Genomic DNA, 13,204 nt, shown 5'->3' on the forward strand with positions numbered 1-13,204 from the left:
AAGCATGTGTAACTGCTTACAGATTTCATTAGCAACCTGCTTTTCAGGCTTTTCTTTCTCTGCGTGTGCCTCTCTTTCTGTCTTTCTTTATTTTTTCCTCCATCTCTTGCTTTCTCTGAGGTGGTATATGTGAGTACTGTTAACACTACCATCAGATGATAAAGGCATATTTGGGGCGTACACCAAGGGTCAAGGGCCACGAGAACCGTCGCTTTGGTCCTAGTCTGGAAGTGTTCATCACTGAGGTAGCACAAGAAAGGCAGAAACATTTCAAGAAAACAATTGATATTCTCATTAAATATGGAGGAGAGCACCATGATGAGTGGCCTTTGAACAGTACTTTTGTGGCAATAGTTGCACCATGGGAACAAGGCAGATAGCAGTCGAGAGGGATTCGATTCCAATGTTCAAAAGATTAAAGAGTTTAAGGAGAGCTTCAGGCACAAACCCAACATCTGTCCACTAGATGATAAAGCAAACTGATTAGAGGCTTTTTTCAAACCTGCTATGTCCTTGACGAAGGCATACAAAACAAAGACTACAATTGGCTCTCTGAATGAAACGTGTCATGATCAGACAGTGTGCTAACATTGTGAGTGGAACACAATACGCAGAAGTACCAATGAGAGCAAAAACTGACACACAGTGTGTAGTAGAAGAATATGGGCTATGAGATTGCATCAAAGAGCGCAGGTCAGTTTGGTTTGAATTGCGTTACCGAGTAGAGAGTGTCCTTAACTTTTATGGTCAGTTTTGAAGCTGTGATACATCCATCAGGCCCCTGTAGCCAAGAGCAGAGCAGCTGTTGTTAGCTCTGTGACTGCATATATATATATATATAAAATCTGGATGTATTATAGTCTGCATTATTGATATACTGTGAAATCACATAAAATAACACAAATGCTATTAGATACAATCTTACACAGTGAGTTCAAATACATAAACAAACAATAACAACAACAACAACAACAATAATAATAATAATAATAATGGCCGTGAGAGAATGTCCTTTCCGAAGCCTCTCTAGTTCCTGTCTGTGTCTTCAGTTCCACTTGGTCTGCTCCTGGCCAGCTGTGTGTGACCCACACCAATCAAAGTGTAATTAGCATATCTTTAGTGTAGCGTCTAATCTCTGCAGTCAGTCACCCGAGGAGGAGGGGCATTGGGCTGGGCTTCTTGAAGAGATGCTAGTGCCTCTATTGTGTAAAACTGAAGCCTTCTCACATTTGGGGCTGTGTTTCAAAATCAGTCCTATGTAGGTTCCAGTATAGGTATTACAGCTTTCTGTTAAATGCATACAGTAGGAGGGTAGTGCCTCCCTGTGGTGACACACATACACACACACACACACACACACACACACACAAATCAAAAACAAAAAACAATGAGCTGAGTAGGGTGTGCTTTGTCCTGCATACAATGGAGAAAGGCCAGGGTCTTGATTAGTGCAATAAAATCCTCACAGGTACACACAGCCTGGTAGCCTACTGTATATTATTATTATGTGTACTTAGAACTGGGCTTTGCCTCAGATGTACAACTACATGGCTGGTTGATTACAATGAACGTGCGGTCATTCATCTAAAGATTAACAATGGTGCCATCTTATTAGGAAAAGACTTGATTGTACATAAGTTTGCTTTCCTTGCTTTATGGATAGCGTGATCTCTAGCAGGGTTTTTATATTCTTAAGAGTTGGTGGCAAGAGGGCGCTCCTTTCCACTGAGAAGTACTGCCAAGTAGTAGAGTGGAGTTTGTGTTACCAACCACACACATGGCGAAGGCAATAATAGCTTTAGCCAAACCATTTCCTGTAGGCTGTAGTGACTTTATATGACACATTTATTGAAAAAATTGTAAAGTTGTGAAAAATTCTTCCATGTCTTCTTTTGTGAAGACAGCTGTACCAAATACGCAAAGCAGCAATGAAAAAACACATAGTGGCAATACAGGGAATCACAGAAATACAAAGAAGCCACACATAGCGCTTATAAAAATAGATATATATTAGATATATAGAAATAGGTATAATGTATCTACTATGGACACAGTTCTTTATCTGAATGAGTGGTGAGTAATCTTTGGTACTGCAGGAATGGGTTTATTCCGATACCAACACACACCAAGACACTAGCATAGCCTATAGCTTGCATATTTGCATCATTATTTGTCAAAACACCACTAATTAAATATTTATTATACAGAACAATGATCAAATAGAATGACACGGCCTGTATGGTGCATATACCCTGGATGTCTAGGCTAAGGATGTTTTATAGGAACTGAGAACATAGATTCAACTTAAATTGTCCTGAAACATATAAACCATCAGATCTATCAGATGAGTGAAGACTACAGACTTTCATAAACCAGCTGAAAACTGTCACGAAAATTTATATTTCAAGAGAGAATCCACATGCAGAGAGCAGATATGGCACATATGTTCAGTCCACTGAATGTTTTTAGTTTGTGTTGTCCAGGCTTACCATCCGCTAAAACGTCTTTTATGAATGTGGTCTAAATTTCAACGACTGTGAGTACCAGTTATCAGAAAAGGGGTAGAAGCATGTGGAGAAACCCGTCGTGGCTTTTTTGACGCATGCAGGGCATATCGTATACTTGTGAGACCTCACTTTCTTTCCTTATCACCAAAACTAGATTCTGGTATAGCGGTACATACTCTAGTAGCGCCTTTAGCGGGTGCCAGTTAACGCTGGCTTGACCTGACGCGTACCCAGGCAGACTTCACGGCGCCAAGCTTTAGCGCCTATCTAGTGGGTGTCAAATCTACGACTGAAATACCGTTGAGCTCAGTGGATCACAATGATTTAGCTGTTACAACTGCTTTGATGTCTCTTTGAAGATGCAAACGGCCCAGAAGCTTTGTGTCCGCCCAGGCTGAGTCTCACGCTGCTGGATACCACCTGAGTGTATTTGCCCACAGGAGCAGACAAACAGATCAGGCAATGATGCTCCGTGATGTGCGAAAAGCTGCAGCGTGGGGCGCGCTATCTGGCGCCGCCATTCAGCTGTTATTCATACTTAAGATCAAAAAGAGTTGGAAGGAAGCTGGTAAAAATTTCGAGGAAACAATAAAAACAAACAAACAAACAAACATGGCAGTGAGTTCGTTCTCTGACACGATATGCAGGAATTTTAAAGCTAAGATTTTGATCAAAGTATCTATAAAATGTCATTGAAATGCAGTAGACTTATGGAGCTTCGTCGCTGCCTCCTTTATATAAATGTGTTATTTTCTAGTAAAGATATTAACATTTCTCAAACACCCGAAGACTACTTGAAATGTATTTACTTGTTTCGTCCTAAATTCCCTAAATATACGTAAGTTCAAACAACAGTGATTCACAATGTAAAATAAAATTATGACTTTTATTTTCATAAAAGATCTTATTTATGTACACGCTTGTAGTGCTTATTCATATGTACAGTATGCGATTGTTTTAAAGGCAACAAAACAGGGACACGGGAGGTATACATTTAAATTCTACTCTTAAAGGTCATTTTTCGTAATGAAGTGTCCACGAGTGAAACGGCTCCGTTAGTAGTAGCAGGACGCAAGCAGCGACGGTTGAATTCTTTGCTGCGCCATCTGTCGCGGACAGACTCGCTGGCTGAGATGCTGTGGATAGAGCGAGTACACGCCAGGCAGGAGCGAGAGGCGCTGTCCAGTGAGGACGTGGTTCTGAAATGACAGCGGTGACGGGAACACCACATGCGACAGCAGAGACGCGGCGAAATATTCTGTCCGCGTGTCTTGCACCTCACGCTTTAACTTCATTCTTCTGTTTTGAAACCAGGTTTTCACCTAAAGGCACGTTAATAGAGAAAAGAAATAGCTTTTACGTGTGAAGAACATTTAACACTGAAACAGTTAAGCTCAACAGATCCATATACCTGCGTTTCGGAAAGATGCAATTTTTCTGCTGTTTTTCTTCTTTGCGATACGCCTAAATATTTGTGTTTGCTGAAGGTTTTTTCCAGTCTTGAGATTTGGTAAGAGGTGAATTTGGTTCTGACGCGTCGATTCGGTCCCGATTCTTGCTCGCCGTCATCACAGACTTCGCTCTCGGAGCCAGAAGAGTAACCGTAGCTATCTGAAACATTAAACGAGGTAGGCTACGATAAGCCCTCACACTGCCTGAAAGGAGAGACGGAATGAGCATCAAGTCAAGAATTGTACTTACTGGTAGGAGACGATGGGGCCCTGGCCAAATCCTTGACATTGTCGCTCACATCCTCACGATGTGTTACGTATGAGGGGTCCTCATTTGACACCAGAGTTCGTGAATCCACTAAGCACGGCATATGTGACTGGACACCATCAAAGTTGGGACTATGTTCCTGCTGAGGTGCGGGCCTATGAGAGCTCTGTGACAGCCAAGCCACAGAGAAGTTCTTGGCCATTACGAAATCTCCTTGTAGACAGCGCTCTAAAATGAGCTGATCAGACGCAGTGCCCTTCTAAGGCCCAGGCTATATGTAGGAGGTGCTAAACCTGTATTTACTTTGCATAAGTAAAAGGATCTCGACGGAGCGATAAGTTTTTCATTGGCGCTGTAATGGAAGTTAATAGATGTCGCAAATGCTTTTTTCACGCGTTGAGTATACTTGTCATATCCAGGCGCCACTGTGTCTGAGCACTGAACTGCCTATCGACTATTGGCTCATGTGAGCCGAGAAACTGGGGATTTACAACAGCAAATAATCAGTAAAGTTGAAAGAAGATTGATATAATCACTTCAGACCATGAACAACTCAACAGAAGAAATTGCCAGTTCTTCAGATAACTTAGCTGTTGATTTTGCGCTATTATTGCCGCTAGGTAGACGTACGTAACGATTTTCGCTATCTTGCTTGTCCGCAAGCATTATGCACAAGTTGAACCTTTATTCAGCCTACGTGGCCAATCGCCATAGTTGGGCAGGGCTGGACTTGTAGCGTCTATAAATCTAAATTCAGCAAACGCAGCGCATTAACATAATTTATTTCGATTGCTAAAGCCAGCATGCCAAACGTATGTCGACTGCTGAATATGTTTTAGTTTTATTGTCTTGTCTACCCTTGCAGCAGACTCGACAGTGGTGAGCAAGCACACACCAAACCAAAACGTAGGTGAGAGAATTCCTTTTGATGTCTGTTAATGGGACAATTTAAATCAGGCTTTGGCGCCTCGCAACCACAGGACTTTTCCCGAGACGTTTAATTGCTTTCTCGGAAATGTGGAAACCTTTGAATGTTGGTCTTGATTTTCCTCATCAAAAGCACATTAGGAGAGGATGTATTCAAGTAAAGCAGACCGAAATTATTATACAGATACTTTAGAACACGGTAAACTGATTTTTTTACAGCTAGCTTATGTAGAAAGCAATTAATGAGTCGTTTGACTTGCTGTAACTTCATTCTTAAAGTGGATTCGGTTATTACAACAAGTGATTCAAGACATCCAAGTTGCTGGTTTAGCTTAAGTAAACTGAAGTTCTGGGTTTTCAGCGACTTGCAGATAAAATAATACCAGACACAGAAGCTTTAGTAACTGATTTAATGTTCTGAATCTGATTTAGTGTTATGAAATTTTAGTGACTGATTTAACTAAAGAGGTCAATTGGTCATGGATTATTTTTATCCATCGGCTGTATTCAACACTAATCATTTAAATGTATCAGATAATTAGCGTGTGATAAATGCAGCATCATCCACCTTCCACGGAATCTTGGTCTTTGAATAGCACATAAACTCCAGACTTCGTGGAGCCAGTGTCTACGCTTTTAGGAGACAGTGTAAACTCATCAATGAGCAACTTAATTACTACTAATTGTTGGCCATGATCTACTCGTTAGCTCACGTTTGAAGTGCCGCTGCAGAGACAAACAGAATTAGTTGACGCGCATATGAAAGCGCAGTATGGGATCAGCCCTGGGCATTGGTGGCGTCTGCGCCACGCAGATGAAGCACACTGATTTAAATAAGGCCTGTGAGTGTACTGTTCTCATCCATATCAGCACACCAGGCAGTTTAATAGACAGCTCTGAATGTTGTAAATTGATCTAAACTACCACTAAAAACGCAAATTTGATTGATCATGCAAAGCTTTGCAATTCTGCCTAACAAGTTTAAGCCGTAAGTGTGTTTAATTAAAAAAAAAGTGTCAGTGATTTACGATGGGACAGCGTACAGTGTCCTGCACGTTCTATGAACGATGCTTGTGTTACATGCGTGTGGGGAATCCAGTCACAGGACGCGTTTAGGTGCTATTTAGATTATTTCTGGACATTATCATGGTACTGTTATACCGGGGCTGTAACAAACGACACAAATGACAATCATATAGATAAACGTGAATATTACGTTCATAGTTTCTTATTTATAAGTTTCGGATGACTCGTGTGCTTTGAGGAGTTTGAGTAGTGGAATGAGTGTCCCATTTTTGGGGCGACGCGCCCAAGGATAAAAGCCATGATAGTTCATAAGGACCGATATGACTGTCATGACTTGCAGTTAGTTCAAGGCTCATACGGAACACCGTTCTTATCCCATAAAACAACGCTAAGCTATTCAATACTATGCACGTTTTTGTTAACAATTAAACTTTCTTCTGCTGCACCCACGCTCCAGATGGCCTGGTGCCTGAACTAAATATTTATATTTAGAAACTTGAGAAACTTTAGCAAGTTATCAATTCAGAAGAAACACTTTGTTGTAGTGCTAACATACTTTCAATCCTTTCCATGACAAAGACATCAACATTTTGAAAACAAATATATTTATTTTCTCTTAATAAATAAACTTTCTTTCATAACATTCTTTTATATTCCTATACAAAAATACTGTACATATATTGCACATAAAAATAACTTGTGTTTATACATTCCACACAGTTTTTGGTGTAAGTTAAAAGTAATATTGCATAGAAAACATAGAATGGCCGGGTTGAGAAATCATCTGGTGAGGGACGGTTGGTTGCAGGGGAACCAGCGGAAACGGCGTTAATGACGGGCGCTGTCCGCTGAAACAATGGTATTGAACCGCTGGAGCTGCGGACCACATGACAGCGGGCAGAGCGGGGACCAGATACTCCGCTCTCATTTCTTGGACCTCCCGCTTCAGCTTCATTCTTCGGTTCTGAAACCACGTTCTGACCTGTGTTAAACAAAGAACATGTTTAGCAAATGGTCTGTGAAAACCGATGGACTGTATAAGCAACTTGCACTCATATAACACCTTTAAAACATTTGTAATAATAAATGTTATTTGTAATAATTATTTGTAATAATTTGTAACAAAACGGTTGTAATAACCTCCGATCTAATATAGAGTGCAAAGACAGCGACTAACCTGAGTTTCAGAGAGATTCAGCTTCAGGGCGGTTTTGACCCGCTCGCCCGCGTCCAGGTATTTATGTTTGCTAAAGATTTTTTCTAGTTTGTCGATTTGGTCCGGTGTAAATTTGGTTCTGATCCTGCGCTGTGCGCCATGCTCCCTCAATCCCTCAATTTCATCTTCAACTGAGGGACATTCAGAACCGGTGGCCTCACTGTCGTAGCCCGAAGAATAACCACCGTTCTCCGAAACTGAATCAAAATGAAACTTGATTATATACTGCAACTGAAATTCGGTTTACAATAATGTGTATAGGTGCAAACAAACTGGCGGAACAGTGAAGCAACTTGAAACCACGATACTTACAGTTTGGGGATGAGCAGTTTCTCGGACTTATGAGAGTAAACAAGGGAGTGTGGTCCTTTGCCTGGGTGTAGGTGAGCTGCTGAGTCTTGCGCTGCGGGGGAAACTTGCCATAAGACGTCGGAGGCCGCGGTTGCACAGAGCACGGCACATGAGGTCTGAGGAGCGCTTGGGAAGTGTCCAGATCGTGTTTAATTCCGGTCTCGTGATAGCTCTGAGCAAGCCAGTCCGCGGAAAAGTGTTTAACCATGTTTCGGTTCTGGTGTTTCCAGGCTGTCGGATTGTATCCAAGTGAGTACAGAATAGTGTTGCGACAACCCGGCAGGAAGGGCTCCCTATATAAGAGCAGATCTCACTGTGCATTAGCATATGCATGTATGTGTTAACGCCTGATCGATTCTCAATCATTAGGGCTAATAGGTCGTTATTGAAGGCTTTACATATCCTGTCATTGTGTGAAAGCCTGGCGCCACCGAGTCTGTGAGAACATCTCTGGGACATGGAGCAGTCTGCTTATTATTTAAACAAAACCGTGTCAGGACACCAACGACTGTGGCAAACTCTTTGTCTTATATCAAACATTGCCTGCTCGGTGGTGTTATCTACAGTTGATAGCAGTGATAAGTAGGCCTAGTATGATAAAAGCTAGTCGTGCTTACAAAAGAAAAAAAAAGTGTAACATTTTACTTTGCATAATGATTTTAACCTCATGAAATAAAGGGTTATCGTTATATTAATAATATTAAGTCATATTATTCATCTTACGTAACTTTTACATAGATTTCCTTAACTGTATACCGTACAGACACGGCCGTCGCATTTTTTTTCCGTTAGAAATGACAAAAACTGGATTGTTACCTTTATATCTGTGCTAGCTAAACGCGGAACACGTTTATGCATGGCTGCTTTTTGGTAGTTTCTTGCTTTCCTGTACGCAGCTTCCTTTTGTGCATGACACAACGGCAATAACGATCCAGTTCAAATGGTTTTGTAGCGACACGTTTCGGACACCCGGAGCGGCGCCGGCGCCACTGCCGCGGGACTCAGCGTTTGGCCCCGTACACTTCTCAGATCAAAGGGATTACAGTAGCAGTGCGGTTAACTTTGATTGATGGACACTTCACACGCACATTCCAGCCAGAATAAGCGTGATACCCGAACAATGGACTTCTCAATGCAAACGATCCTTGCAGCGACAAACACTTAAATTAAACTGTAAAACCTGTTGTGCAGCTCATGCAGCAGTATTATTTCAAGAAAAACCTTGTGTATTTAATGACCGATCACAATAACATGCACACAGAGCACACAAAAACCAAGCACGATATTCGTGTGGCAAGTTTATTTTCAATATTGTTTTAAATTACACATATTTAAGAGAATTATATTCGTGATAAATGACGATACGAAAAGCACTCGCAGTTTGACAAGAAAGACCAATCCTATCTTCTATATGTGTCTCTTAAAGTGTTGTAATCCCCGATTGGGTCTGTTCGCCGATGGATAATATGGTTCGTTAAGACACAACAGTGGTGATAACTACATGCTGAATGTTTCCTTTATCAGTGATCTGTAGCTAGAAAGGTCCGAGCGCGTCACTTTCCAATTAAGTTTTTTTTTATCTCAGGCGCTTTGAAGCTCCTGATTCCATCTGAAAATCTGGCCTCGCAAGAGGTCGCCCGGGAAGTCGCCTCCCTCGGCGTGTATTTCCTCGCCTCAGCGTGACAATTTGGGAGCAACCCCCCCCCCCCCCACGGCCAAAAAAACAAACGAACATAAAGACCTTACCAAAGAAAAAATAAATACGTAACTGTTCACACAAAACAAGACAAACAACCCTGCCCTGCTTTACTAATTGAGAAGAATGTATTATAACATTTTTGAATAATTTAGAGTTGCCTACATTAAATAGACCCCGTGTGGTGTTACAACGGAGTACAGCCTACCTTGTTACCATGTATGCGGCATGTGTAGCAATACTCAAGTTTCAAGTTTGACTTTTATGCAGTTAAGCCATGATTGTTTACAGATCGCTGAATTCATGTCACGGTGGTTTACGAACTCTTTTCACTACATGAACGGGGAAATGTTAAAATGTAAGATAACATTTCAGTTGCTTGCTTAGAAAATGGAAAACGCACCAGAGATGGGAAGTCTTGAAATGCACATTGTTCTCTTGAAGAAAAGAAGGAAAAATCAGACAAAAAAAAAAAGAAAAAAGAAAAAGGTAGGAGCACAGCAGATTCCAGATATGCCATGACAATAACACAAGACTCCCAGCATACAGTGAGGAATTATATGAGATGGGAGAAGAGTGACTTCCTACTGAAGCAAGCAGAGTCATAGATCTCCAACACCCAGAACCCACTCATGCTTCCCTCCACTGACAGCATGCACTGGGGGAAGAAAAACACATTTTCCCCAGTGTCCAGTTACAGCAAACCATTGTCCAACATCCTTGATACAAAATGCATGTAATTGTCCTCACACCTGCCCCAGATTCTGGCCACTGAGTTGCCTCTGGCTGATCCGCGTGGACTCACTGGAAGGAGGCCTTCACCCTGCGCAGGGTGTCCTGGATGCGTCGCGCGTGCCGCTCCGTAGCGGGCTGCAGGAAGTTGGCGTGGTTGTCGGCGGCAAGGGCGGTCACGTCGCAGGTACCCAGGCGGACTAGGCGAGCCTGAAGGTACGCCTGCAGCTCCAGGTCAGGGGGGTACATGTACACATGCTCCTGGAAGGCGTGCACCTGACTTACCACACGGGCTATACTCCTGCAGAGTGGGAGAGATGGAGAGAAGTGGGGGCAAGGCACGAGAGAGAGAGAGAGAGAGAGAGAGAGAAGAGCCAGAAAGAAAGAGAATGCATGTGGACAGAGGGAAAGTGTTGGTAAGAGAAAGGAGTAAAAACAGAACACAGAGGAAGAATGTAGCAGTGTTAAGCAGATGTGAATAAAACAAAGGGCAAAACTTAGTTTTCTAAAGAAACGACCATCAGTGAATGCTAATACAGCAGGACTTGCAACACTTCAGCTCAACTTCCCTTTCATTGAGCATGTGAGTGTGTGTGTCCTGATTCAGGGAGACAGCTCGTAGTGTACAACAACTAGCTGTGTGTCCGCCGCTCAACATGCCTACACTGACCCTGGCATCTGCCAACATCACCCAATCCCTCGGGCACCTGGCATAAACCCATAGCCCCAAGCACGCTGATGCTACTGATACACCATCTGGCCGCAGACACGCACGCACACACACACACACAAACATGCACGCACCCACAACACGGGAACCCGATTGGACACAACAGCGCGTGCATCCACCAGCTGTGTCATTACCGCTGACTCTGACTCTCCGTGACCCCTGACCTCTGCAGATGTCTGCCAGCATGGGCATGATGATGTCTGCCTTATGAGATGCAATACTGAGAATAGTTTGGGCTGTCTGTGTCTGCTACAATGATGACTGCTGAAACTTGGGAGCTGTACTTTTCACTGCCGATGCAGTCACCCAGACATACCAGCGTGCTACCCACACAAAGGAAGGTGGCACTGATGTGCTCCTGCAACACGCTCAGCTAACGAGCACACGTCTGACAGATGCGTAGCGCGTTTGCTAACTGCGTTCCAGAAGTTCTTTCACCGCGTCTCTGTCAAACTCGGCCGCGGAATGACTTCACTGAGACCCACCGTAGCTTGGTCCACTTGTATGCGCCGCTGGCCAGAGTGAAAGCACCTATCTCCAGCTGCTGAACGTGCATAGCCAGGGTGTGTGCATCTGGGAGTGTGGGCTGCTCTCTTCTCTCACCCTCCATCAGACACAGACTGTCACTCTTCAGAAACACCTGCAAGGATCGTACATGCCAGCCTCGCCCTGGAGATCTACTACCCCAGAGAGTTCCAACCACGTGGCAGGTAACTGTGCTCTTAGGATTATAGAGTGTAAGTAATTAGGTTGTTGCATTGTGTTCAGATCTCTCTGTCTCTTACCTGTACTGCCCTGAGCTCCTCAAGAACCTCCAACGTCTTGGTGGACAGCTGTTTCCAAGCCTGCAAGTGCAAGAATCAAAGACTGTCGTTTATAAACTGTCCCCTATAAGTAACTAATAGCATAAGCAATAACCCCACTCAGTGCTGAGAAAGGATGGGTAAAATGGACAAGCTGGGCCACTGACTATGCAAATCTTTCTCGCAGAACAGAATAAAAATATCACTCTATATATTGCGGTGCAGTCTTTCAGTAATGCCGCTCAGTAGTGATGTGTTAACTCACTTTACGATCTGACATTTAAAAGGAAACGTTAAAGTCAGCTTCAAAAGCAGGTTCATATTGTATGCAGCCTATTTGAATTGGGGCAAAGTCTAGACTGAGATGTTCCCCTTTTCAGAACAAAAGAGCCTGTTGCTTGGGAGCAGTCTTACCTGTAGCTGTCTGACAATCACGTTCTCAAGGCCCTCAAGAATCTGCATGGCTGTAGCAAAGTTCCGTGTCTCATAACAGTGCTTAGCAATAGAGAGAAACTTGGCAAGCAAAGATGCCTGAGCCTAAAGGAGGACAAAGCACAGCATGTACAGCTGGAAAGTAAATTAACATCCATTTGTCAGGAGAGACAGACTACAGGGCTAAGCTGCACTCATACGTAAAAGAAAAAACAAACAAAAAAACTCCATATTTTTGTCAAAGCCAGTAAAAAAACTCACATATAAAATTAACATTTATATATCAGGACTATGTGCACCCATGTAAAATTCTGAAATTCTTTTTGTATCGACCCAAAATAAAAATGGAAGTACTAACTACTTGTTTATTGATCGTTATTATTTTATCATTTTGATTTAAAGCAACAAATCAAGAATGCATGTTGAAAGGATATTCGAAAAATGACCTTCACAGTGTCTGCGACGACAATCTCAGCCGAGACCCAGTTAGTTACACTTTCTGCATATTGGATCATGTACTGCAGAGGTCCATCTTGCCCTGAGTCTACACCCACAAACAGACTACTGCCCTCTAGTGGCAGGGAATCAGACAACGAACACCTGGCCAACACACAGATTGGGACAGTTAATGACACATACAGTAGGAAGTCAAAAGTGATCAAATGACAATGACCAGTTTATGCTCCATAGAGTGGTTCCCACACATGGAGTCAGCCATGGATAAAATGTATTTCATATTTTCTCTGATATACCCAGGCCACTAGGTGTCAGTATAATGGTTGTTTCAGAATGTGAAAAGAATGTGAAAAAAATGACTTATTGATCCTTTAAATAGATTTTTTTTTTTTTTAACTTCTGTTGAAGATACACAATCAAATTTCAAAATGACAAAGTGATGGAAGTGACATTTTTTTTTTGTGGTGACAGGGATGACGATATGCTCTCTTATTCTTAAGTATAGCTGGGATGGCAGGAACCTGTAATACATGCTCTGAACTCTGCAGGCAGCTAATAGAAGAGTCGCCAGCAATAAACAGAAACGGAATGATACAACTGCACTCTAGA

General features: G+C 42.6%; 2 protein-coding genes across 11 annotated transcripts in view; both read right to left on the reverse strand.

The window, feature by feature from the left end:
• Nucleotides 1–3,562: 3,562 nt before the first annotated feature.
• On the reverse strand, nt 3,563–7,954 carry vox (ventral homeobox). Its single transcript, XM_027014167.2, has 6 exons — nt 7,708–7,954; nt 7,357–7,592; nt 6,994–7,161; nt 4,209–4,392; nt 4,042–4,118; nt 3,563–3,829 (listed from the first exon to the last, which is right to left on the reverse strand). The coding sequence occupies exons 1-6, from the start codon at nt 7,952–7,954 to the stop codon at nt 3,563–3,565; spliced, it is 1,179 nt and encodes a 392-aa protein (XP_026869968.2).
• Nucleotides 7,955–9,019: 1,065 nt separating this feature from the next.
• The window catches only part of LOC113579899 (kinase non-catalytic C-lobe domain-containing protein 1), a 28,069-nt gene continuing 23,884 nt past the window's right edge, over nt 9,020–13,204 (reverse strand). For 8 of the 10 annotated variants that reach the window (XM_027014115.2, XM_027014119.2, XM_027014120.2 and 5 more), the window contains 5 exons: nt 12,586–12,739; nt 12,122–12,244; nt 11,690–11,749; nt 11,390–11,544; nt 9,020–10,475 (listed from right to left, as the gene is read on the reverse strand). In XM_027014115.2, the coding sequence (XP_026869916.2) occupies nt 10,244–10,475; nt 11,390–11,544; nt 11,690–11,749; nt 12,122–12,244; nt 12,586–12,739 (724 nt within the window). In that variant the 3' untranslated portion in view covers nt 9,020–10,243. The remainder of the gene's footprint in view (nt 10,476–11,389; nt 11,545–11,689; nt 11,750–12,121; nt 12,245–12,585; nt 12,740–13,204) is intronic. The other 2 variants (XM_035531392.1, XM_035531394.1) reach the window with 2 other exon arrangements.

The sequence above is a fragment of the Electrophorus electricus genome, chromosome 11, assembly GCF_013358815.1.
Source record: "Electrophorus electricus isolate fEleEle1 chromosome 11, fEleEle1.pri, whole genome shotgun sequence".
NCBI classification, from domain to species: Eukaryota; Metazoa; Chordata; class Actinopteri; order Gymnotiformes; family Gymnotidae; genus Electrophorus; species Electrophorus electricus.